The sequence below is a fragment of the Condylura cristata genome, unplaced genomic scaffold (assembly GCF_000260355.1).
Source record: "Condylura cristata isolate star-nosed mole 26May11 unplaced genomic scaffold, ConCri1.0 scaffold00002, whole genome shotgun sequence".
NCBI classification, from domain to species: domain Eukaryota; kingdom Metazoa; phylum Chordata; class Mammalia; order Eulipotyphla; family Talpidae; genus Condylura; species Condylura cristata.
Genome location: NW_004567103.1, coordinates 33,196,326 through 33,222,514, shown reverse-complemented (window position 1 = coordinate 33,222,514; position 26,189 = coordinate 33,196,326). Strand labels below are relative to the sequence as shown.

Sequence of the window (26,189 nt, the reverse complement as noted above, 5' to 3'; positions counted from 1 at the left end):
TTTAACCCGCTGCGCCACCAGGGAGGGCCCCATTTATTTATTCTTATGGATATGTTTATTAATTTTAAAACTTACTAACCTACTAGCTTAGTTTTAAAATATTAAAATGATCAGATATCTAAAAGAATGTGGCATTTTTATTTCTCCATTTTGAGACTTAGAGTAATGAAAAGAAGCTGTATCTATCACTACATATGTCCAGTTTCCAGATTTCTAAATAAGCCAATGATCTCCACTTGCCTTTAGTAAAAGATATGGTGTGTATATATATATATATTTCTATATATATATGTGGGGGGGGGGATTGGATGCTATTCAGCTATATAAAAAAAGATGAACTTTTGGCATTTGTGACAACACGGTTGGAACTGAAAGGGATTACGCTTAGCAAAAAAAGTTAGGAGAAAGATAAACCCTGGATGATTTCAGCATATGTGGAATATAGAGAAACAAAATAAAGGAATAGTCTAAAACTAAACCAAAATCAATGCTAGAAATCTGACTATGGAGATCTCCCCTCTGAGGCTACCAGAGGGGAGGAGTGAGGTGTGGGTAGCAAAGTAAGGAGGGATCCAATGACCTACAAAAAGGACTGTGAGTGTTTTGGTGAATTGGGGTGGGGGGGGAGAAGGGCGGGGAGAGGGCCTGGGAGTGGTGACAGACATCCAAAGAGATGTGAACGTATACCCCTATATCATATATAGTGTTGCAAACCAATGTAACAGCAACAAAAAATAATAGAATTTTTAAAATTATAAGGTGATGAGAGAGGAGGGTGGGAGATACATTTCTGTTGCATATTCTTTTATACCTATGATATGCACCAATTTAAATAAATATAATAATCAGTTGTGGAAGTTTAGTAAATAACATGGAAAGATGGTTGTAATATATTGTTACCTAAAAAAAAAATGCTGTTTGCTAAAAGAAAATACAATGTTCATTTTTATAAATTAAAAAAAAAAATTAAATGACATATAAAAAATAATTTAGTTCTCTTTTTTATAGCTCTAACAACTTTAATCACTGCCCAGATGGACACTTTCTCACATGATCTTGTGAAAATTCTGCAGTCATGTGATTATATTAATATATTCCTTTGCTTATTTTCCCCCATAAATCAAACTTTAGGTGTATAATAATCCTCCCTTATCTGCAGTTTTGCTTTCTGGGGTTACATGGGGTCAACCACAGTCTGAAAATATTACCTTCAATAGGATATTCTAAGAAATATCACATTTATTTTCCAGCATGTCATAATTATTTGATTTTACTATGAGTTATTGATGTTAATCTATTGCTGCCTTGTTTGTAAATTAAAATTTATCACAGGGAATTATCTGTAGGAAAAAATAGCAGATATAAGGTTAGTACCCTCTATAGTTTCAATCTCTGTGAAAAAAGTTAATTCTGCTCTTCATTTTAGAGTATCCCATTTGGTATGAAGTCTGCTGTTGAAAGAGGATTATCTGCTGTTTTCTATACATTTAGCCGTAAAACCTCAAGCTCAACAATCAATGTCTCAGATGAAGCAGGTTATACTATTTTCCATCATGCTGCTCTACACAACAGAGTTTCTATTGTATGTCAGCTGTGCAATTCCAACTTCAACATAAACCAGAGGCGCTTTGTTATGGTTAGCCAAGGTACCATAAAGTTTAAAATCTAAAATGTTTTTCTTTTACCCCTTTTTAGCATTGAGAAGGCATATTGATTTCAGACCAGTGTCGATTTAGTATTGGTAGCAAAAGTCAAGTTGAGGGTTTTTTTGGTTTGTTTCCTTTATCACAGAGGAACTCCTCTAGTTCTCTAAGTTATCTCTTACTGCAGGAAGTTTTTTACAACTAAGGAGAGTGATAAAGGGTCAGGAATGGCTGATGCAACACTGGCAATAAGAAATAGTGACTGTATTTTAACTATTTTAGCTATCTTAAACTATAAAGTTTGCATACACCAAAGCAAAATATTCAGCTTTGATCCTATTGCATGCTAGTAAATTCTGTGCCTATCAGCATGATTAAAATGTTTTGATATTAACATAAATTACTTGATTAAAATGTTTACCACAGAAGGAGCCCATTAAAATAAAGCACAAATGCGGCAGTCACAAAAAGAAGTGTTCTGATATCTTTTCTGGTGTAAAAAGTCTTGGGTAATGAAAGCCTCACATTCATCCTGGGACTGCTTGGAATTCTTGTTGCTAAGGATTGGGTAGATTCTGAAGTATGGGTGTATTTCTACTGGCAATATCCATATATTATTAACCACCACAAGCCTTCCTCAAATGTGAGTTTTGACCAGTCGCTTGACAGGCAGCATTCTAGTGCTGCTCTGACACCTTGTAGGCTGCATGCCCTGTGTCTGCGTGGCTTGAAAGTTACAGTTGATCCTATTTGATCTAATTCTGCCATTTGTATGTAAACATAGCCAATTTATTCATAGTCATATGATCTTATTTTGACTAATTTAGGAAGTGGCTATATGTTAATAATTATACTTCTGTGTGTATTCCCTTTTAAAACAGAGTCATCCAAAATGGACATGAAAAGAGAAAGAAATGGTAAGACATAACTAAAATGTTATTTTTCAAAAGGCTATTCCTCAAAGTTCTGTACACTCTTGTAAACCAAGTATACATCAATTCAAAAAGGAAAAGGCTATGACACATATTAAGACTTTTTCTTATGGCTTACAGTCTTCACGTGCTGTCACAGATTGTAGATCGTGGTGTTTTGTATACATGTTGAAAAATACACATTTTTCTATCCATGGTTATTTATTCATATCTGACTTTACTGTGTGATTTTTACTGGTTTATTTTATTTTTTTTGTAAAATCAGACTTAAAAGTAGTTTGTATGATTTTTTTTTTAAATGCAGTTCATGTAACTTAGATATGTGGCTGATAGAGACAGAAATAGTCCATGAGATCTGAGGAATGAGTCATTCTTTAATGAGGCAAGAGACTTAATCAACTCTAGGATACAGAGAAAACAAAGTGTAAAAGACTTTTTGAAAGCTTTACCTTAAAGCTTAAAGCTGTGTATGGTATTCAGAAGGGTTTGTTTTTAAAGATACTATTCAGAAAGGTCTGGGGGCAGTTTCTCAAATAGCTACTTCTATTGGTGGAGTAGAGCTATTGTGAAGTTAAGTGTCCTGACCTCATTCTTCTTCCTCCATTCTCCTGCCAGGGTCTCCCAAGGGAAGATTTTGAATAGAAGCCAGGGAATAGGGCTTATTAAATCTGCAGAGGCACAGACAAGCAGAGAGCAGGGTGTAAAAGGGAAGAAATGGGCATGTAGGATAAGGAAGCTTATCCAAGCCTCCTAGTCTGTAGGAATGTTTCAGTATAACAAGAGTCCTCTTCTAGTACTGTTCTTTTACTTTCTTTAAACATCACTTCTGGATACACTTATAATATTGTTTGTTTGCTTATTGTTTGTCCTTCACTTAACATTTAAGCTTCATTTAAGCTCCATAAAGGGCAAAGGTTTGTATTATTTTGTCATAATATCCTAAGTCCGAGGAGACAGCCTGACAGCAAAAGGTGATCAGCAGTAGTTGCAGAATGACCGTGGATTGATGAATGCAGAGCAGCATTTCCCAATTATTGGCATAAGTAATCAATATTGATATACTGTAGAAATTCAAAAAAGGGGGGATAAGTATGGCTTTACGGTCCCAATCAATTTTTTTCAGGTACCCACCTAGTCCTTAGACTTTTCAGTCAGAGAATAGTTTCATCAGATTACATAAAACTGAATACATAAAAATAATTACATAAAACCCTCCAAAACTCACCTGATTCTAAAATATACCAGGATAGTGTTTCTTATCCTTAGCACTATTGACGTGTGGGTTGGATAATTCTGTGTTGTGGAATGCATTGTACAAGGTGGTATGCCTGGACCCTCCCATTAAATATTAGCATCAACCCTCAGCCCAATTGTGACAACCAAAAATATCATTAGATATTATAGATATATGGGGGAGGCACTTTATCCTTCTAAACTGGAATAAACTTTCAAGAACAAAGTAGCCACCCAGGGATCTGATGCAGATTCTGATCCTGAGGCTGGGTGGGAGTTAAGATTCCGCATTTCTTTTAAGCACACCTTAAAGTAGTAGTAAGCAGATAAAAGACTAAACTCCTGCTCCTAGATTGTGCTGCTATATTTTTTGAAGGAACGTGTTGAGAGGATAGTTAGAGGGTCAGTAAGGAAGGTTGCTGTGGATTAAAAAGATTCTTCTGGTCATTTTGATATATTTTTCCTGCTGAGAATACTAATTGCTTTTCATTGGTTGAAATGAAATAATGTGTTCTATAGACCTATGAATTTGTCTCAGTTTTTGGGGTGTCTGTTCTTGGACTTGCTTCTCAATCCCCCCTTACAGGAAGCTGGAGTTGGGTATTTCCCTGCCCCTAGGTAGGATGGGCTCTGATATTCCCCCCGCAGGTCAGACTCTGGGTAAAATAATTTCTCTTGAGAAATTATTGTTAAGAATGTTTTGATGTATTTTAAAATGTGTCCTTTTACTCCGCAACTGCCAAAAGTAGTTGGAGATTTTTTTCCCACATTTACGGTGAGAATCTATCTGGTTGAGTTGCACAAAATAAAATCTACTTAAAATGGGGACCCACACCCAACTGGGTTCCCTTGAATTTATTCTCTTACTTGTCCACACTGAGCCTCTAGCAGTTTGTCAATTACAGTATGCTTCCCCTACTCCACAGCTAATGGAAGTATTATTCTAGTGGCAATTACTGCTCTAGCTAGGGTTTCATGAATCTTTGTTATCTGCCTGTCTCTCCAGTGTTGGAGGTGGGGCTTTCCCTTCAAGCTAATGGATTTTAAGAGTTAATGATTTTTCTAGTTTCTTAAGATTTAACTGTTGTTGGGATAGAGTGGTGACTTTTAAGCACTTTAACATGCTGGACATAAACAGAAAGACTAAGCAGTAATTATAAGTAGATGGCTTTGGGTCCAGTGTTCTAGATAATTAAAGGCTATGATATAAAGCTTATTCACTAAGTCAGGCAGGTGGTCATTGGAAGTTTCTGAGTTGGAAGAAAGACAGTTTCACTGAGAAAATACCATTGTTACTGAGCAATGAATAAGAGTTAGCTAGACCCTGGTCAGGGAAGTGTTGTTTGGAAAAGGAAGCTTCCAGACAGCAGGTACAGTCCAGAGTGGCTCAGTAGTTCATCCTTCAAACCAGGGATGCATGACAATAGAAAAGGCACTGTTGATACAGGAATAGGGCTCCCTGGGATATGTGTCGATGTGTTGATGCTCAACATTTGAGGAGCTACTGGAAAGCTTCAGTGATGACAACAAAGTATGTATGCTGTAGATTTTGGGGGTGGAGAATTACGCTGGTTAAATTGGAACCAGTGGATCCGTTTACTATACACATGATCAAATGAAACCACTGAAGAGTTTTGACAAGCAAGCAGATAAAAATATCGGATTTACATTTTGAGAACATAGATTGAGGAAGGCAAAAATAAGGCGGGGGTATAAGTTGGGAAGTGATTATAGAGCAGAGCAGAGCATTTGTGGCCATAAAGATAAGTTTCAGAGATATTAAGTTGTGGTCATGAACTGATTATGAAGATAAAATGATAGGGAGTTGCCAAGGAGTCTTTCAGGTTTCCAGGTAGAACTGGCGTGATGATGATATCTTCGCTAACTTAGGAGTGCAATTAAAGAGAACTAGGTTTGGAGGAAAAGATAGTTCCATGTTGAAGATGGTATATTTAAGGTGATATGTGGAAATGCCTAGTAAAATACTGAGATAAGGTTTGGAATTTAGAGACAAAACCAGATGTAGAGGCATAATATTGGGACTGTAAATGAAGCCAGTGGGAAAATAAAAGGTCCAAGGCAATGCTTTCAGTTTCATTTAAACATTAGTACAATAAAGATGTCCCAAAGAAGACTGAAAATAAGTAAGTAACCAGAGAGACAACAGAAAAATAAGAGGGTGTGATATAAAAAAATTCAAGGGGTGGCCCTCCCTGGTGGCGCAGCGGGTTAAAGCACTGCACTAAGAAGCTAAAGCCACTTCCGCATGAGTTCGATCCCCGCCTGCCCGGGAGGTGACCACATGGCGTGGCAGACCTCTCCTGACCCGCCCACTGCTCCCCTCAGCAGTGTACTTCGTGGATCTGCCTGTTCTGCTCCCTACTCTGTTCTCTGGTGAATCCTCTCACCCTCCGCATCTCTGGCCTGTACCCCAGTTCTGTATGAATAAATAAATAAATCTTTTAAAAAAAAATTCAAGGGAAAAAACTATTTTAAGGGGGAAGAAGTGGTTAACTTATTGTTAAGAAATATAAGAATTAAAAAAAAACACTGGATTTAGTTGACAGAGCAGACTTTTGTGGGGATTTTTTTTTAAATAGAAAATTTAAGCAAAAAGTATATTACATTAAGAAGACTATTTTACACATTCCTAGTTTTTCAGCTATTTAGTATTTTCAGTATTATTTTTCTTGGAAAGAAGTATTGATTTTTTTTTTTTTTTAGTGGTTAGGCATCCTGAGTTAAATAAAGAAATAAATACAATTAGCTAAATTAATCCTTACAGTGTTTATTTTGGTGCTGTTGTATCACATAACACAAAGCTCTGTGGTTGGATAGCAAAGAGACATGTATTTTTAGGAATGTCAGAGCTTTGAGTACTGAAGTTCCTACCAATCTACTCTAGGTCCGACCCCTCTCCATTTGGCTGCTCAGGCTTGCTCATTAGAAACGACCATCTGTCTACTCTGTTTCAAAGCTGATTACCTGCTTTCTGAAAAGAGAGGCTGGATGCCAATTCATTTTGCTGCTTTCTACGACAATATCTGTATCATCATTGCTCTCTGTAGGAAGGATCCTAGTTTGCTAGAAGCTGAGGCGACAGCTGAGTGAGTTATTAAGTATTTGTAAAAATACTGCTTTTGATGCTTGCCCAAACACTGATGATAAAAGGAATGGATGGTAGCATTAATTTGAAAGGCTTGCTATGCTATTCTTTGTGGCTTACTATCTTCTCTATCCAGTTATCTTTATAGTTCATGAGGATGGAAACTTCTAATCTATTCATGTTTTTTGGAGGAATGCAAATAAGCCTTAATCTTTCCCAATGTATAATTAGGTTAACTACTTGTACCCTGGAAGAAGCCTGAGACTAGAGAGAAGAAAGTTGCTCTAAATAGGACCCTGAACAATCAGGAAGTCACCCCCAGGACTCTAGTCCGAAGAAGACAGACCCTCAGGAGCAATATCTAGTGGTATCCAGAATAGAAATACATTAAAAAATAATAACTTTGAAATAGAGAAACTTTGCACATACCCTTTTGTTTTACAATTTATCTGAGTTCCAAACTTTAGAATATGGATATGGCTTCTTGGCTAGTTACTTAAAGACAAGGTTATTATTTTAAATCTCTAAGCCTGATTTAAGCATTGTTTCCTTCAGTTAGGTCTGTATGTTTGAGCAACTTTGTCATTATTATTCACTGAAGAAATTAATACTCTAAATCAAGGCAAAGATAACACTGCTAGTCAGTAGATTAGTTAAGATACATTTAAAATTGCTATAAACAAAGATACCCAAAATTATTGTAGTTTAATCAAGATAAACATACAGTTTGTTTCTTGTGAAGTCTGGATTTGTGGTCGAGGCTAAAATAAGGACTTGAGAGTGTGGGGAATACAAATTTCCCCTTGTTGTTTTTTAATACATGTTTCTATATCGTAGAACAAAATAGCTACTCTTTCTACCATGCCTGTATTCTGAGAAGAAAAGACAGGTAAAGTAAGGGCACACTCCTTTTCTTTCTTTAGGGAGTTTCCAGGTAACGTCCATACCCATCGAAAAGGGAAGTTAGGAAATGTAACATTTAGCTGAAGTCATGTGCCAGCTAAAAAGCAGACCGTAGGTTTTTAGAAACACTATTAATCACTGCTACCCTGATAAAGTTGGGATTTGAGAGCTTGAATATGAAGTACAAAGAAATTAGTTAGGAGCGGCCTTCCAGGTGATGCAGGGGCTAAAGTCTCAGCCCTATCAAGCTACTGCCAGCCACTGAAGTGTGAATTTGATCTCACAGCCAGGGAGCTGACCCACATGGCCCAGCAGACCTCTCCTGCCTGGACCACTGCTCCCCTCCACAGTGTATTTCAGTACATCTGCCTGTTCTGCTTCCCACTCTGTCTCTGGTAAATCCTCTCACCCTCCGCATCTCTGGCCAGCACCCCAGTTCTTGTATGCCTAAATAAATCTTAAAAAATTAGAACATTGCTTGGATTTTAGTTTCATCATTTTTTAAATTTTTGCCTTGTTTTATCCTTCACTATTAGAATTATAAGGGGAAAAAAAGAGGTAGTCTATTCTAAAACCTTTGCATGATCAACTTTGTAATAAATTTTAATGCATAGTATTAAAATTCGGAGGGAGGATAGGAACAAATACTAGGGACAGCCAAGCAAGGGAGACCAATTTGTTTACATGTGAAATGTAAAGAAAAAAACTGCAAGGAAGAGAAACTGATGGTATAAATCAGACATCTTTTAACAGTTTGTATAATCTTACAAAAAGTATATTTGACTCTGTATGTGGTCAGTTATTAAAATGTTCTTCTTGATTTTAGGAATCAGTGTACCCCACTGTTACTGGCTGCCACCTCAGGAGCATTGGACACTATTCAGTACCTATTTTCTGTTGGTGCTAACTGGAGAAAAACAGATATTAAAGGAAATAATATAATTCATTTATCAGTGCTAACCTTTCATACAAAGGTTCTTAAACATATCATTGACTTAAATATTCCTGAACTCCCAGTTTGGAAAACTTTGGTAGGTGAGTATAGAACACATGACCTCTTTATAAGTAAATATTCTGATTTATCAGCTCAATTATTAATGCTCTGAAATAGAGCAAATAAAATAATACATGTGTCATACTTTAAATATTTGAAAATAAGGAAGTATTTTTGAGTTAAAACCAGAAATATGTATTTTTCTGAATGCAAAAGCAGTTTTATTTATAAAGAATAATGATCCAGACTATAGTTTAAGCAATTATATTCAGTTGTGTTTCCAGTTTTCTCTAAAAGCCCCAACATCTTTTTATCCACCATAAAAGCAAATTTAAAAAGAAAAGGAAAGTAGGAGTAAATTAAAGTGTGTGTAGAAAAGCTTCTTCACCTAATTTGAGGGACAGTCAATATCTTTCCACTTGAATTTTGTGAGAAATTCTGTCGGAGATTTTATTCCAAATTGGTATTGTCTTGCCAGAAATATTACAAAAGGAAGGGTGACTAGACCAGTTGAATGTGCACATCTAATTTTACTCCCTCGAAAACAACACCAAAATCACATGGTGACTCTATAACATTATGATGCCACCAGGAGCAGGAATAGCAGCAGCAGCAAACAAGCATATAGGGAAGGATATACCAACAATAAAGTTTTGGAAATAGATGAGTAAGTTTTAGCACTTAGCAGACTAAAGAAATCATACCAAGCCAGTCTGGGAAAGCTGGGACCCTCTTGAACTCACAAAGGAAATCCTCAATGGGCTGGAGATCTGGGGGTGCAGTTGGTGGGAAGTGTGCTCGCCAGAGGCTGACCAGGGAGATCCCAAGGCACTGAGGCTGGAGTTCTCCCTCACAAACAGAAGATTGGAAGCCCTACTCAAGAGAAAAGAAAGGAGCATTTCCAAGATGAAGCCCCAGAATGAAAGGCCTGTCTATGCCCAGGCCAAAGGGGGAATGTGGGAGAAATTAGCAATAATGACAAAGAAAGTTAAACAGGTGAAATAAAATAAGGACATGATTACCACTAGGACAAACAGTAAGAAAGCAGATGCAACTGTAGTGCTCTGCAAGGCTTACTAGTGAATAATAGCTGCATAGAGGAAGAAGAGAAAATGGCAGGGTAGTATTGAAAAAGCTAATTTCTCATTTAGCATAATATCATTAATCTATGATCTCTAAAATCACAATAGCCAAAGGTGACAATGTACGTTTTAATAATACATTTAATACATTAAAGGAACCAAAAAAAAAAATGAAGTGAATTTGAGTATGAGAAAAAATATTTCCCCCAACTCGTTTGAAGTTAGGTAATATGTAAGATTTTCAACAGCATTCTGCTGATTCAAAGGAGTCCAATAATTGGCCAAAATAGACTCACTATCTGATTTTGGTATTTTTCTGGGTAGTGTGAAAACATTCCAAGTATATCAGTTCCAAGAGATATTTTAAAGTTTTCAATGTCCATTTTTTATGCATATATATCATTATATCTTGTTCTTCTTAGGAAGAACTGAGAACAGCTTGTTATTTTTAATAGTCACTGAAACACTTACCTCCTTAGCTGGATGCAACAGCTCCTAACAGGAATAGCCTTAAGGAACAAAAACTTTCTGACAGCTACTCTGCTCACACCAACTGTTGGGAAGTCCTCACACAACAACCAGTGAACATCTGACTGCTGCTTTGCTCTGTGCTCTGGAATAGATTTCCCTCGTCAGTGTGCCATTTCCACCAGAGTAAAAGAATTAATCTCCAGTATTAACTCTTGGAATGAAAGTTGAATTTTACTTGGCTTCCATAGAACGACCTACCCAATGAAGGACTTAGGGCCAGGTTTCTTATAACAGGAACTGATAAGGGAGATAGGGATAATTTCTATGTGGTTTTCCTTGTACCTTACATGTTGTTTGGAAGCATGTATGCTTATGTTATCTTCTCTCTGGAGTATGAATTTATCTAGATTTTTTTAAAAAATATTTCTTCATGCTCAGGAAATGTATAAATGTTTATACATGATTTAATGGATATGATCTTTTTATTGACATGGTTGTAGTTTGCTTTGCCATCCTTGAGAACCTAAACAGTTTTTAACAAACAGCTGATTTCAGATGAGAGGGATGTGCTATTTTCAAAAGTAAATTTAAAATGTGACCATATGACAACTAATTCAGGTCATTCAGATCAAAATTACTATATATTGGTAGATTATAAACCTCACCAATCACCTTTGTTTTAATTTATTCAGTCCTCACAGAAGGCCATGCACAGAGGGAATTTTAATGAATGTAGGTGATATGATTTCAACCCTTGACTCCACTTGATCTATGAAGAACTAATCATTACATTCCCTCTTGTGAAATTATGATGTGTTTTTTTGTTGAATGCTTAACAGAAATGTTGCAGTGTGAAAGTTACAAGCGAAGGATGATGGCCGTCATGTCCTTAGAAGTAGTTTGCTTAGCAAATAATAGATACTGGAAATGCATTTTGGATGCAGGTGATATAAATTTTTTAATCTATCTTTTGCTTCTCTTGTTTATGTAGAGTATATTATATTTAGTCAATCACTTTTAATGTATTTTTAATTGTGGAGGAAACATTTTAGTTAATTTTAATGTTTTTCTTTATTGTAAGATCTCTTTTTTTACCTGTTAATCTCTTATTTTCCACATGGAAGCTGCACAGGAGCAAAAACTCTATGAATTCCATTTCTCTAGACATTTGCAAACTTTAAACTGATATTAAATTACTTAACCGTGCAACCTCATTGTCTTCCACTTAAAATTAACCCTATTATCTACTTGCATGATTTAATTGTCAAAAATAGGTATTATGGTGCCAGGGCTGGATTCATAACTAGCTTTGTATTTAGAATTTAAGCTAATTGCTTACCTTCCCTAAACCTAAATTACTCACTGATAAAACAGTTCCTCAGCGTCCATGTAGAAAAATAATGAAATTAGAATCAGTGGTCAGAAGTTACAAGACATTTAAATATATTGAAGAACATTCTAAAAAGTAGTTTTTATTAAAAAAATTCTAATTACTTATAGATTCTGGTCACGCTGTTCTTTTGAGCAGATGAGGTTGTTCTTTGCCCTGGCTCTTCCTCTGCCTAAAATATTCTTCCCCACATAGTTGAGAGGCTAACACCCTTGTTTCTCAAATTGTTGTTCAATGAGCTTTGTAAGTCAAGTAGGGCTCTGCTTAATGTGTGATTATATTCACACCAGGTACTAAGTTGATGAAGCAGGTATCATCTGGAATGTTACTGATAGCAGAGAAAAGAGAGCTCTGGAAGGTTTATCACCAAAAAAAAAAGTCTCAGTTTCATGACCAGTGAGGCTGGCCATGATTGGAAAGGGAATTGGAAATGAAAAGAATGTTATTTGGAGAGACAAAAACAAAATTTAAAAAGTGGTTCCTACCTCATAGAATCATTCTGAAAATAACACTGCCAAATGTAATTTTAGGAAAGGATGGAAATTGTCTGACACAGTGGCCACAACTCTAATGTGAATGCATATGAGATGCTCCATGAATATTTGTTGATTGAAAAACAAATTATTTCTAGGTTACCTAGAAAAATTTATTCTAGGTAACCTCCCAATGTTACCAAAAGACACACTTACCAAAAGATCTGTGTCCAAAAGTGAATGATAAACAAATGAGGGTGGTTTCACTTCATTAGACAAATAATTTTGCATAAATAAAGCCCTGATCATAGCCGTGGTATTTCCCAGCATTTCATGTGTGTGACATATAAAGTTCTCTTTTATTTTGAAATGGTCAGATTTTGTATTTTCACCGTGCCCAATGATGTACTTCTTCAAACCAATTGATGAGGCTAAGCTTGCTTTTTTCTACTAGACTTGGCATTTTATTTTTTTTTTCAGCTTATTGCATAACTTATGGTTAAAAAGTCCTCAAGTGATTACAAACGTTTGACGAAATAGCCAGCAATGAACTCTACCATATGGTGGTTGAAAGAGATTATTTATCAAATATCTTATGCCAAAATTGATCGATTCAAAAAACTTAAGCCAAAAATGAATTGTAGGATTGTGTACCAGGTGAAAATCAAATGCATCCCACGTGGATTCTAGACAAGTTCTGTAGTTTGTTTTTTTTTTTCTGTGCATGCATTTTTTAATATAATAGTTTATTTTTACATCACTTTTTGCCTTTTCCATCACAAATAGTTGTAACCCCCATGGGCTTCCCATCACCAAATCACCTGTGTGCCATCACCATAGTCCAGCGCACTTCCCTCCCCCCACCATTTTTGAACCCATTCCCCATCCCACCCCCGTAAAATGTCTCTGATATATAGTTGTTCATTCTTATTATTATCTCCCGTAGTCCTTTATACTCCTGCTATGAGTGAAACTAAGTTCTGTAGTTTTAAATGACAATTTTGTTAAGTGTTTTTAATGGAATTATATGGCAAACCCTTGGATACTTATCATCCTATCATGATAAATTCACCACAAATGGTTACAAATAGTTTTTCCTTCATCTCTTGATTGTAGGCACCATTCCTGCCTTAATCAATCTATTGAAAAGTTCCAAAATAAATTTACAGTGCAAAACAGTTGGGTTATTGAGTAATATCTCAACCCATGAAACAGTGGTACACGCCATAGTCGAGTCAGGAGGAATCCCAGCGCTCATCAACCTGTTGGTTTCTGAAGAACCTGAACTACACTCTCGCTGTGCTATCATCCTTTACGACATCGCTCAACGTGAAAATAAGGATGTTATTGCCAAATATGTAAGTTTTCTGTCATAAAACATCATTTCACTGATAGTAATCCCTCATATGGAAGCTAAACAGATACACACCCAGATTATTATGCAGTGACAAAACTTTTAAGATTGAAGAACTCCAGTAACAATGAGGATAGTGAAGAGCAAAGCTACCACAGTCTCAGCAGTGCCAAGAGAAAAAACCAGTAAGCGCAGGACAGTTTCAAAACTTGCATAGCAGGGTTCTGTGGCTCTCCTGTCCCCAAGTCCCAAAGGGCAACACAGTACCTAGTGACCCTTTGATAGCAACCAGTAAGCAAGCCTGCTTTTTGTGTAGAGCAGGATGCTACCACTCCAGGTAAGCTTGCTTGCTACATGAAAATCTTGAGTAGTAAAAGAGCTTTTTCTCTCTTGATAATACTATATATATAGGTAGGAAGATAAGAGGCCCGAAGAAGGTTGTTTTTCAAATAAACTATCTGGCAAAACCAGCACTAGGGGTAATATGGAAGGTCAATGTAATCTAATTGTGCAGCAGAAAGAAACAGATGAAAAGATTTTTGAACACCAAGTATTCTTTGCCATGCTGTATTTTCTCAAATAAAATCCATCATGTTATGTCTGCTAATGTTTTAATATACCAAATAGAGATATAGTATATCTGATAGATATAATAATGTCACACTTGTGGCCTGAATTCTATCTTTATCTGATATTGTTTGTGTTCTCTGTTTTTGTTGTAGTCTCATGTTTAATTTGGTTTTTCATCTTTTTAAAGCTTTATGAGTCATTTTATTTCTTGTTGGTTGGAAAATATACTACAAGTCCAGAACCACCGTGCCTGCCTCCAGAAATAGTTGCTCATTAGTCTTATTCACTCAGATTTTGTAATCTCCAGTTAATAACCCAGAGTTGTATAACTGTGTTCTGTGTTCAGTATATTTAGGTTCTGCTTTGTTGTTCATTATTTTCTTTATTGTAGCTCATTTACATTTATTGTTGTGACACGTTTTATCTTAGTTCTATTATTAGTGTTTTTCAAACTTCTGACTACCAGTGTTTATCTTTAAAATCTAAGATATATATCAGTGTTAGTCACCTATTTTTCATGGGACTTGAAGTTGTACCCTTTTTTTTTTTTTTAAGATTTATTTATTTATGCATACAGAACTTGGGTACAGGCCAGAGATGCAAGGGCAGTGAGATAGAGTGGGGAGCAGAACAGGCAGATTGATGAAGTAAATCACCTCCGGGGCAGGTGGGGATTGAACTCATGTGAAAGTGGCTTTAGCTTCCTAGTGCTGTGCTCTAACCCGCTGCGCCACCAGGGAGGGCAAAGCTGTACCTTTTAGCACATACATTGTCACTTTCATTTTTGGAATGCTTACTTGAATTCATTCACACTTTGAAAGATGTAGTTTTTTTCTGTAGGTTTTTTTTTTTTTTTTTTCAGTTCATTCTTACAAGTACTATTTGAAAACCTATTATTAAGAGGTTTTTTTTATATGCTAGATGCTGGGGTTGTACCATTGAGTAACAGACAAAATCCTAGCCTCCACAGTTTTTATTCTAGTTGGGGATGATAGTTTCTGTTTATCTTTGTTAATATTCTTGCATTATTCATGTTAGTAGGGAGAAATGTATCTTCAGTCTAGTTAACAATAATATTTTGTATTGTACAACTATAATTACCAATTCTAGTTTAATATCTGCAATGGCAAATATATTGAAATGGACCCTGTAGTCATATGAACCCTAGTTGCTTTGTTTTTAGATACTTATTAAATATTACAGTGTTCTTACAGTCTCATTTTATTACAAAGGAAACCATTTTAAAATATATTTACCAATTTTTACCTTAAAGTATAAGCTATGCTCAAAAGTTCTATTGACTTCTGTATCAGTAGACACATTTATTTACAGGCAAGTGCCATTTTCTAATTAAGCACATAATTATAACAATAATATAATAGGGGCCTCCTTGGTGGCACAGAGGGTTAAGTTGCAATCCTATGAAGCTGTATGTAGCCACTGTAGCACGAGTTCTATCACTAGCTAGGCAGGCCATTCCTGTCTCGCCCTCTGCTCCCCTCAGCAGTTTATTTTGATAGATCTACCTGTTTGGCTCCCCCTGCACCTCTAGCCTGCACCCCAGCTTTTGTATGTATAAATAAATACATCTTTAAAAAAAAAGCTAAGATTACAGACATATTCTCGTATGAAGATTGCATGTGTTTTAAATAAACTTTATTATAATTATTTTTTTGTTTATTTTTAGAATGGAATCCCAGCTCTTATAAATCTCTTGAAATTAGACATAGAAGATGTGCTAGTAAATGTGATGAGCTGTATACGGGTGTTATGTATGGGAAATGAAAGCAATCAAAGAGCAATGAGAGACCATAAAGGCATCCAGTATCTTATAACATTTCTGAGTTCTGATTCAGGTGAGCCTCTGTCTCTGTAGTTTTGTAAAGCAATCAATCGAAGAAAATGAATGAAGCACAGCTTTGGACTCATTCTAACTGAATAGGGTTTATCCCAGATGAGTGTTGATGTAAGGATGGGTCTAGACAATGTAACCTAAATCTCTGGAGCACTTAAATTTAAACTGTTGGGTTTTTAAAGAAATTGATTCTCAAAGACATGATTTTATAATATATCATTAATGAAGTTAATGATATGCTGTATTTTGACATTTTCACTTTTCAAAAGACTGATCTAATTGGATCTTGAATTCATTTGAAGATGTTCTGAAGGCTGTATCTTCTGCTACCATTGCCGAGGTTGCACGTCACAACAGGGAAGTTCAGGATGCGATAGCAATGGAAGGAGCCATCCCTCCTCTGGTGGCTCTCTTCAAAGGGAAGCTTAGTGTCCAACTGAAAGGTGCAATGGCTGTGGAATCACTGGCAAATAACAACCCTCATATACAAAAAGCATTTCTGGAAAGATCATTAACGAAATATCTCTTAAAACTCCTCAAGGTAGGAAATGACTCTCATTTTTCTCAGACAAACTATTCAATATTGCATTTTGCTAAGCGAAAAGAAAACCGAAACCAATTCTGCAATAAACATTTTCTTTTCTTGTTTTTTTTAAAGACTTATTTATTTGTGCATACAGAACTGGGGTTCAGGCCAGAGGTCCAGAGGCAGTGAGAGGATTCACCAGAGACAGAGTGGGGAGCAGAACAGGCAGATAGATGAAGTACACTGCTGCGGGGAGCAGCAGGCAAGACAGGAGAGGTCTGCTGCACCATGTGGGTTACCTCCGGGGCAGGCGGGGATCCAACTTGCACTGAAGCTGTGGCCAGCTTGCAGTGTTGTGTCCCAACCCGTTGCACCACCAGAGGGTCCAATAAACATTTTCTAAAACATACTTTCATACAGTTCATTACTCATTGAATGAATGGATTTTTTTTTTTTTAAATAGGCATTTCAAATAGATGTTAAGGAACAAGGAGCTGTTGCACTCTGGGCCTTGGCAGGACAAACACTGAAGCAACAAAAGCATATGGCAGAACAGATTGGATACAACTTTATAATAAATATGCTTTTGTCACCATCAGCTAAAATGCAGTATGTTGGTAAGTTATTTTCTACACATATGTGCAGGACCTACAGCAAGGCTTTTGAATGTCAGATGTGTCTCTTGCTTTTCTTTCCCAGGAGGGGAAGCTGTCATAGCTCTCAGTAAGGACAGCAGGCTGCATCAAAATCAAATATGTGAAGGGAATGGAATTGCACCATTGGTTCGTTTACTGAGGATTAGCAAAATTGCAGAAGGCACTCTTCTGAGTGTCATCAGAGCAGTGGGATCCATTTGTATTGGTTTGTACATTGTCAATTTTCAAAATATCAATAAGATAAAAGGCTCACTTCTCTTCCTTTCTTTCATACTCCTAGAATCTAAAACATTTTTAATCTATAAAAGCCTATTTGAATTCTTCTTTCAGTCTCCAAAGATAAAGTAGTGTCATTAAGAATTTTATATTGGTCTTGCTCTTGAACTCTGGTTAGCAAAGGAAATGAGGACAGAGAGACTTGGTTGCTTTTAAGAGAGAGATACTTTTCTTTTGAATCTAAAGAACTGTACATTTTTGAAGATAGAGATGTTACCAATGATGGACACGTTTTTTAGCTCCAATCTTTTTCCGTATGATTCTGTTTATAAAATGGACAGCAGGTTGATTTTTTTCCTTTCTTTGAAAGGAATTGACATTTTGAGATATCTGCAAAGTGTAAAAGGGTCTAATTGACCACTGAGGTGCTAAAAACCAAAATTTGGTTTCTTAGTTTATTTGTCATAAATTGGTTGTCCATACATGTGTGGCTTCATTTCTGGTCCCTCAGTTATGTACCATAGATCTGTGTTTATGTTTTTATTGCAGTATTAGTTTTAGACAAGTCTCTTTACCCTTTGAAATCTTCCTACCAATCTCTTTTTTACCTATTCTGAAGTGAGTAAATCTTTTTATATGGTTCAACTTTGTTTCAATTAAAGAACTCATTGTACAACTGCAATCATGTATTTAAAAAGTTGTTTTCCTATAAGCAACTTGAGAGCAAAGACTCAAATACCTCTTTTCAGCCCTGTTTTCTACTTCAGTTCTGGTATGTTAGACATTCAATATCAATCATTTGAATGAGTAATATTCATATAATTAGTGTTTATGTACATCACCAGGTGGCTAGCATAGGACAGGGGTCAAAGAAACAAATGTTTTCTTTGTTCCTTCTATTTCTGTAAGTTCCTTCAAATTTCCCCAAATTATAATTAGTAAGTGGTTTCTCTTTCTTGTTATTTACAGGGAACAATCTTGTAATTATATTTAAGCATATAAACTAACTATGGTGTTTATTGTCAAAAGACCACAATTATAATTTTCTAGTAGAAAGAGGCTATTTATGTTTTTCTATTAAATTAGGCCTAAAATTTAAAGTATCAGTATTTATGTTATGAAAGGAGAGACTAAGATTATCTTTTTATTCTAAGGAAACCAGAAATTTAAGTCAGGTAACTTACTCTACTGATTTTTATAAAAACAAGTTTTTAATGGAAAACAATAGCAATTATACATTTAAGTACCTAACAAAAAATTCTTCAATAAATAATAGCTGTTAGTCCTTGCTAGCTTAGCACTTTTTTGAAAACTTCCACTATCTTTTAGAAGATAGCAGTGCAGAGCTCAATACTGATTAGGTCTCATCTTAGGGTCTTTAACCTACTTCATTGTAATATGAAGATGTACATTCATTCTAATCAATAGGAAACTAAAACTGGATCTTCTACTAACAAATTTAATATTCAGTATTGCTGTAACTACAAAAACATTGTAAGAAACATAGGGACTTTAATATTACAGAACTGGGACTTCTCATAAGCTTACATATAAGCAAAGTGATTCTAATCATCAGTCCTAACGTGAAGTATGGCCACCAAAAGAAGCCTCCCCATAAATTTTTGCTCTATACAGATGATTTTCCCCCTTAAGATAGAGAATTACAGAAATCTCCCTCCTGAAAAAATCAATATAATGAAATACCAGAAATAAGGGAAACTTACTGAAATCATTTACCTCAATAGTACTATTGTTTTAATGGGTCACAAAAATCTGTGACAGATATTTGATCAAGCTGTTTCCATTAAAAATGTCGATTTTAAAAACTAATGAATTAAAACTGCAACACACAGAAGACCTAGTGGTTCACAAAACATTCTCCTTTCCTTCTAAAGGTTTTTACAATGCATTGTTATGATTAAACAGTCTTTTACTATTAAACTTAAATGGACAATGGAGACAGTTTTGGGTTCCTTCTACTCACTGATCAAGACTGGGTAGCAGGTGTTGGGTGTTTTCTTAGTCTTCTGCGCTTTAGGAGCAAAATCCAGTTACCCACTTAACCCAGAAGAACCATGTCTCATGTCAAAAACAACAAGACGGCCTAAAGAGGATAGTCAGAGAAGCTCTCAACACACATGGATTACCAGGAATCATATCAATCATGGCAGTGTCACAGATTCAAGAATTTGGGACCATTTCCCCACTTTTCACCCAATGAATCAATCTCCTCAGTACAACAAACTTGCAAGTAATGTGAACTGTGTGAGAATCCAGCACAGCAGTGTATCCAGCACTGATTTCTCCTGGGGGTTAGAAAACTCACACGAACTGTGAAGCCACCTTCATTGGTGGGACATTTTTGCTGTCACCAGCCACACTGCCACATCAATCACTTTTGTTGATATTGAAGCCCACATTGTCCCAAGGAAAGAACTCACTCAGATTCATGATGCATTTCAACAGTCATTTCTTCACTTTTGACACTGCCTGGTGACCACCATGCCAAGGTTGAGAACCTCAGTCTCAACTGGGCCCACAGGGACAGTCCCTATACCACCAGTGTTGTAGAATTCCCAGACGGACAGGTGCCAGGCTTGTCAGATGGACCAGTTGGTGACAGGATGCCATCCAGACTTCAAGTATCATTGTTCCACTGATATTGCCTCTTTATGAGTGACTTTCTGCCCCCTGAACCAAGGTATGTTAGCTCCAGCATGTTGTCACCAGTCCAACCAAGCACAAATGCTACTGTGTCAGGGTTGCAGCCAGTTTTTGTAATGCAGGTGCTAACTTCTTAGTTACTTATTTGTGTCTCTTCTGACTATTGGGTGGTTGGGTGGAATCCATTTTGTAAACACCAACAATTAGTTGTTTCACACCCAGTGTGTACACCAGAATCATGTTTATTCTTGGAGATAGTGGCTTCAGATTCACCAACACCAGCAACAATCAGGATCAGCCCGAGATCGTCTCTCTGTTCTGGATCACTGTGATAGTCACATAATGTTGGTCTCGATTGCCATGGGGAGAATGCAATAGTGACATTTCAGTTTAAAAACCCTTGCCTACTTGAAGGAGGCTTTCCAATCTCAGCAATTTTCTGGAATTTTTTGATGGTTCTTTTGTAGATCAGATGACCAATAGAGTGGCAGACATGCCTGAATATATGTATCCAATGATGGCAATGTTCTATAAACTCTACTTTTCACACTTTGTGTTAGTTTAGCTGTGACCTTCACACCTATGTTCTGGCAGCAAGCATGTTGCCAAAAAGCAACAGTCTAGCACTTCTAATTACTTTATTCTGTTACTTTTAGAAAACTGTCCATAGCCTAATATCAAGTTATATTTCACATCACCATTTCCATGTGAAAAAATAATACTATCTTACTGACATGTAGATTCTTACAGGTGTGGCCCATACAAGCAATCCTATTAGTCAACAATACGTTGTAGATGAAAATGCCTTGCCGATACTTATTCAGATTCTGAGAACTCACCCTTCTCCAATTATTAAGGTATGAAGATTTTAAGATTTGTTTCTGATATTTAAAAAATTAACAAAAGTAACAAGTATCTTACATAAGTTCACAAATACAAAAATACTAATGTTTTTTATTTAAAAATGTTTTAAATGTAGCATGTTTTTCTTATATTGTTAATTTTTTGAACAACATTAACTTTTTAAACACCATTCTGTCTTAAAGAAAAGAGTTGCTACAAAGATAGTAATGTAATAGTGATATTTAAATATGGCTTTTTCAAATGTGACCATGAGTCACATCTTTACTCATGAAAGTTTTATTCCTCAGATATTTGATCATTCCCAGAATGTTTTCCCTACCTTTTAGGGATTGGTTGCTAAAGCAGTGTAGGGATAATGGAAATGTATCATTTACAAAACAAAATTACTCAAATATAAGTGAATCCATTTCTAGCTTCCACTAAGCACCCTGTGCTGGCTGAGAACAAGGGTTTTCTCATGGGTTGATATTACAAAGAACTATTGGGTTATTAAACGGTTGTTCACTTTTCCATTTACTTCCAGGAAAATGCCTTCAATAAAATGACAGTTACCTCTATTCAAATCCTTTTACCAGGTTTTAGGAATTCAGGATGTCTACAATTGGGCAGGCAGGAAGTTCTAATAACAACAAAATGTTCTCTTCAAAATTTGGCCTGGGCTCTGTTGGAAATGAAATAGAAATGACATGGGAGGAAAATATGCAAGTATACATAGCATTTTTTCTTAGGAAGAGTTTTTTATTAGAAAAGTTATCAATTTTGTAGTTTTTCTGACTCAAGAGACTATGAAGAGTTAATTAGGAAAACAAAAAACTAGTATAAACTTTTTTATTTGAATGATGTGTAAAAACTATGTGGAAATGTGACATTTTTATTCTAAAATGTGCATTTTGTTAAAACAGTACTTTAATTGGATACATCCACTGACATATTTTAGTGTATATATATATATATAGAGAGAGAGAGAGAGTTCTTAAACAATAAACTATAAAATACATTTCAACACATTTCAAGATACTCAAATGAGATTCTATAGTAAACAAAATATTTCTGCAACAATTGTGCTTTTCAAATTCATAACATTTTTTCATAGAATTACATAGTGTAGTACTTAAAATTTTAACCTATTAATATTAAGTCCCAGTAAGATAAGGAATATTTACATTTTCTCCCATCCAAGTACATTTTCTAAAGGGCTTCATAACATGAATTAAATGACTCCAGAGCTAGAGGAGACAAACTTGCTCAGTTCTACTCCCCATGCTTTGCTTAAGCTGATAGGTGTTTCATTAAAATCTCAATGTTCAAGCAGTTCAAAATAGGTTTTTAACACATGCCAAGAAAATAAAGTTAAAAAATTATATGTGGAAGGTATATAACTTTGCACTTAAGATAGCACCTCCTTTATGTTCTGCTGGCCCTGACTGACAAACTCCCAAGCTCTTGAATGTAGCTTTTGTGGTTGCATTGCTACACAGATGAAAGAATTTTCCCATCTGTTAAAAATTACAAGGAATGCTCCACCAGATGTCAATGCTACTGTTAAGACTCTTAATAAATTGGAGTCAATGCATTTTACAGTATCTTTGAATTAGTGTGTCCCTTATAAATGCTGTATAATGAAATATGCCATTTGATAAGCTGTTCAAAATAAACTAATTTCTGGAAACCATTTATTTAGGTTGAAGTGGCATTTTCTTTGGCATGCATTGTCCTAAGGAATGATCAGTTACAGAATGAATTACGAAAACGTGAAGGATTTGAGTATGGTGACGTCCTTTATCTTATTCACTCACCAGAAAAGGTAATTAACTTTACAAAATGTTAAAGTTTAGAAGAGGATGGTTATTAGGCCACATACTCAAATTATCATCATTTTCATAACAAAATTAAATGTATTACTTCAGGAATGTAAACTCTCTTTGGTAGGTAATTAATTTGAAATGATGAAATAATATTGTTTCATATTGTTCATAGTTGTCACATTTAACTTTTTAAATATAGCAATTTTAAAACTTGGTGAAGAGTCAAGACACAACTTTTGTCCAGAATGCATCAAACTTTCAACCTAAATTTTATTACCTTTCAACCTTCAACATCTGCTTCTTACATAAGCTAGACAAATATTTCCAAACTACTTAAAATAAAGGAATAGCTTTTTCCTAGTAGTCAGTAATGGGGAGTTAATTTTCTTTTATTGAGGATTGTTTGCCTACATCGTTACTGGTCTTTTGGAAGTTTACACACACACACACACACACACACACACACACACACCTCCCTGCCTCCTTTCAGCTGTAGTTACTAGAGGGCAACCACCACCAAATCAATTTTTTTTTTTTAACAGTTTATTTATTTTTTTTAAAGATTTTTATTTATTCGTACAGAACTGGGGTACAGGCCAGAGATGCGGAGGGTGAGAGGGTTCACCAGAGACAGAGCGGGGAGCAGAACAGGCAGATCGACTAAGTACACTGCTGAGGGGAGCAGCGGGCGGGTCAGGAGAGGTCTGCCACGCCATGTGGTCACCTCCAGGGCAGGCGGGGATCGAACTCATGCAGAAGTAGCTTTAGTTTCTCAGTGTAGTGCTTTAACCCGCTGCGCCACCAGGGAGGGCCCCAAATCAATTTTTTTTTTAAATTAAATTTCAAGATAAATTTAGGTTTTATAAAAACTTGCAAAAAAATAATATCTGGTATACCCTTCATTCAGCTTTCCTGAATGTCAACCAGAAAACGGATACAATACTATTAACTAATATGCAGACTTTACTTAAATTTTGCCAGTTTTCTCACAAATGCCCCATTTTCTATTTTCAAATCCAAACCAGGATCCCACATCACTCCTAATTGATGTCTTTGTCTTATTTATTTAGTCTACTCTAACCTGTGAAATGCAATGCTTTGTCTTTTATGATTTTTGACATTTTTGATAAATCCAGGCAAATTACTTTGTGGAATGTCCCTAAATTAGAGTTACTGGTTTTTGCTCCTGATTCAGTTGAGGTTATCCATTTTGGAAAGAGTAATAAGTGATTGCTCTTGCCTTAACTTCCCAGTATCATTTCAGGGGGAACTTGAAATGTTTTGTAATTGACAGTGTTAAGTTTGAGAACTTGATTAAAGTGGTATCTGTCATATTTCTCCACTGTAAATATTCTGTTTTGCATCATACTTTGGCTCACCAATTTTAGCATCTACTGATGCAACAGTGATTATGGTGACATTTCATTAATGGCAATTAAAATCCCCTCTTTTCTTCCTTTGTACGTGTATGTATTGATACTTAACTATAAGGTTCAAAAGTTTCTTTCCTCTTTACTTAAAAAAATTACTTGCGGGCCCTCCCTGGTGGCGCAGCGGGTAAAGCACTGCACTGAGAAACCAAAGCCACTTCCGCATGAGTTCGATCCCCGCCTGCCCCGGAGGTGACCACATGGCGTGGCAGACCTCTCCTGACCCGCCCGCTGCTCCCCTCAGCAGTGTACTTCATAGATCTGCCTGTTCTGCTTCCCGCTCTGTCTCTGGTGAATCCTCTCACGTTCCGCATCTCTGGCCTGTACCCCAGTTCTGTATGAATAAATAAATAAATCTTTAAAAAAAAAAATTACTTGCAGAAATTCACTAGCTGCTCCAAGAATAGACAAAATTGTTCTAGTTCTTACTTCCCATCTGATAAGTGAAGTAAGTTAAAGATAACGCCTGTTTCTCTTATTTCTAGGATATTTGCTTAAGAGCATGCTATGCATTAACCCTCTTTGCCTTCAATAATTGCTTTCAACAATACTTAATACTGGAAAGGGGAATGATGACCATATCAATTTTTGAGCCTTTTCTTGAATCAACAGTTGAAACTGAGAGGGCAATGGCAGCATTTCAGGTATAAAATGAGGTTAAAATTTCAAATCAATAAATAATTCTGTGAAAACTTGAAAATTGGAAAAATATTGGAGTCTGGAAAAATGTTTACAAACTTGTAAAATGCACAGTATTTTTCATCTCAATCCTTTGCACCTCATTAAATTCCACTATCTATGAGGATCTTTATGTAGAATTTTACAAGTTACAAGGTGCTTCATCTGCTGTTTATAATAATTCTGTAAGGTTGATAGATAACTGGTATTTTCACCATCCCCGTATTACAAGAAAATAGGCATAGAGAAATACTGTCCAAGGTGAGTTTTCTAACTGCAAATCTTTATAGGTGATCCCATTCATTCTTCAAGGATGATAGCTGTATGTATCTGGGCTCCTGTCTTGCTTTCTTTCTGCTTTTTCTATCTTCTGACCTGTAGAAGGATTTTTGGTGAACCCATATAGCAGTGGAAAACATTGTAGAAAGAATTATCTTAACTGTTGTCACTGCATTGATTACATAGGGACAAACTCTTTAACTGTCTTTTTCTCTCCAACTTGTTTTCTATTGAATCAGACCAAATACCCCTTTTACCTTCCTGAGAGGTACTAAAACAACATAAAAGCTTACAGAAGCTGTATCCAAAGCATTCAATCATTCTTTGCTTTTTTCCAGATTATTATTTTAGCTAAAGTCATTATTGATGTTGACCATATCATTCTGTCTGCAAGAGGAGTTACCATTTTAGTGGATAGCCTCTATTCAGTTCATTCCAGTACTCTTATCTTGACAGGTAAGACAAGATAACTATATTCACATAACAAATCAAAAACAAACTTTTTTTTTTGATAATCTGAACAATAAGAAAACAAGTCTGATACTCTGTCACATAGCATTGAAGAATGAACTCATGTAAGTCTACACAGGACTCCAGAATAAGCATATATAAACCCTGGGTGTCTACTCTATACTGAGTAGGAAATAGCTTTCAACATAGCCATTTTGTTTTTCTAATTACTTTTTCTAATCCCTAATTATACTTTCCAGGGTATGCAGTTTTCCAGTGGGTCTAGTTTAGCATTCTTAACTCAAAGTTTTCTCCTTTTACTATCTCCTTTTGATGCTTGGACTCACCACCTTCATTTATTTGTTCTAGTTTTTACTCCCTATCTGAAAGACCCTCACCTTTCTCATTTCCCCTTATAATATAATGCCTTCTATAAACTCAGACTTCTAGAAATATAGGTCTGAAAAAATATTTATTTATTATTTTATTACAGTTTATTTTTACATCATTTTGTACATTTTTTTTTCCATCTCAATTGTAATCCCCGCGGGTTTCTCATCACCAAGTCACCCGTGTGCCATCACCATAATCCCGTGCACTTCCCTCCCCAGTCCC

General features: G+C 35.8%; 1 protein-coding gene across 1 annotated transcript in view; it reads left to right on the top strand.

Moving 5' to 3' along the window:
* The window catches only part of ANKAR (ankyrin and armadillo repeat containing), a 41,308-nt gene that overhangs the window by 6,378 nt on the left and 8,741 nt on the right, over window positions 1-26,189 (top strand). Inside the window, exons 6-18 of the mRNA XM_004674445.1 lie at window positions 1,427-1,646; window positions 6,714-6,915; window positions 8,644-8,852; window positions 11,204-11,308; window positions 13,344-13,585; window positions 15,839-16,007; window positions 16,309-16,547; window positions 16,996-17,149; window positions 17,232-17,393; window positions 20,819-20,925; window positions 22,614-22,736; window positions 24,653-24,811; window positions 25,463-25,580. Of these exons, the coding sequence (XP_004674502.1) occupies window positions 1,427-1,646; window positions 6,714-6,915; window positions 8,644-8,852; window positions 11,204-11,308; window positions 13,344-13,585; window positions 15,839-16,007; window positions 16,309-16,547; window positions 16,996-17,149; window positions 17,232-17,393; window positions 20,819-20,925; window positions 22,614-22,736; window positions 24,653-24,811; window positions 25,463-25,580 (2,209 nt within the window). The remainder of the gene's footprint in view (window positions 1-1,426; window positions 1,647-6,713; window positions 6,916-8,643; window positions 8,853-11,203; window positions 11,309-13,343; window positions 13,586-15,838; window positions 16,008-16,308; window positions 16,548-16,995; window positions 17,150-17,231; window positions 17,394-20,818; window positions 20,926-22,613; window positions 22,737-24,652; window positions 24,812-25,462; window positions 25,581-26,189) is intronic.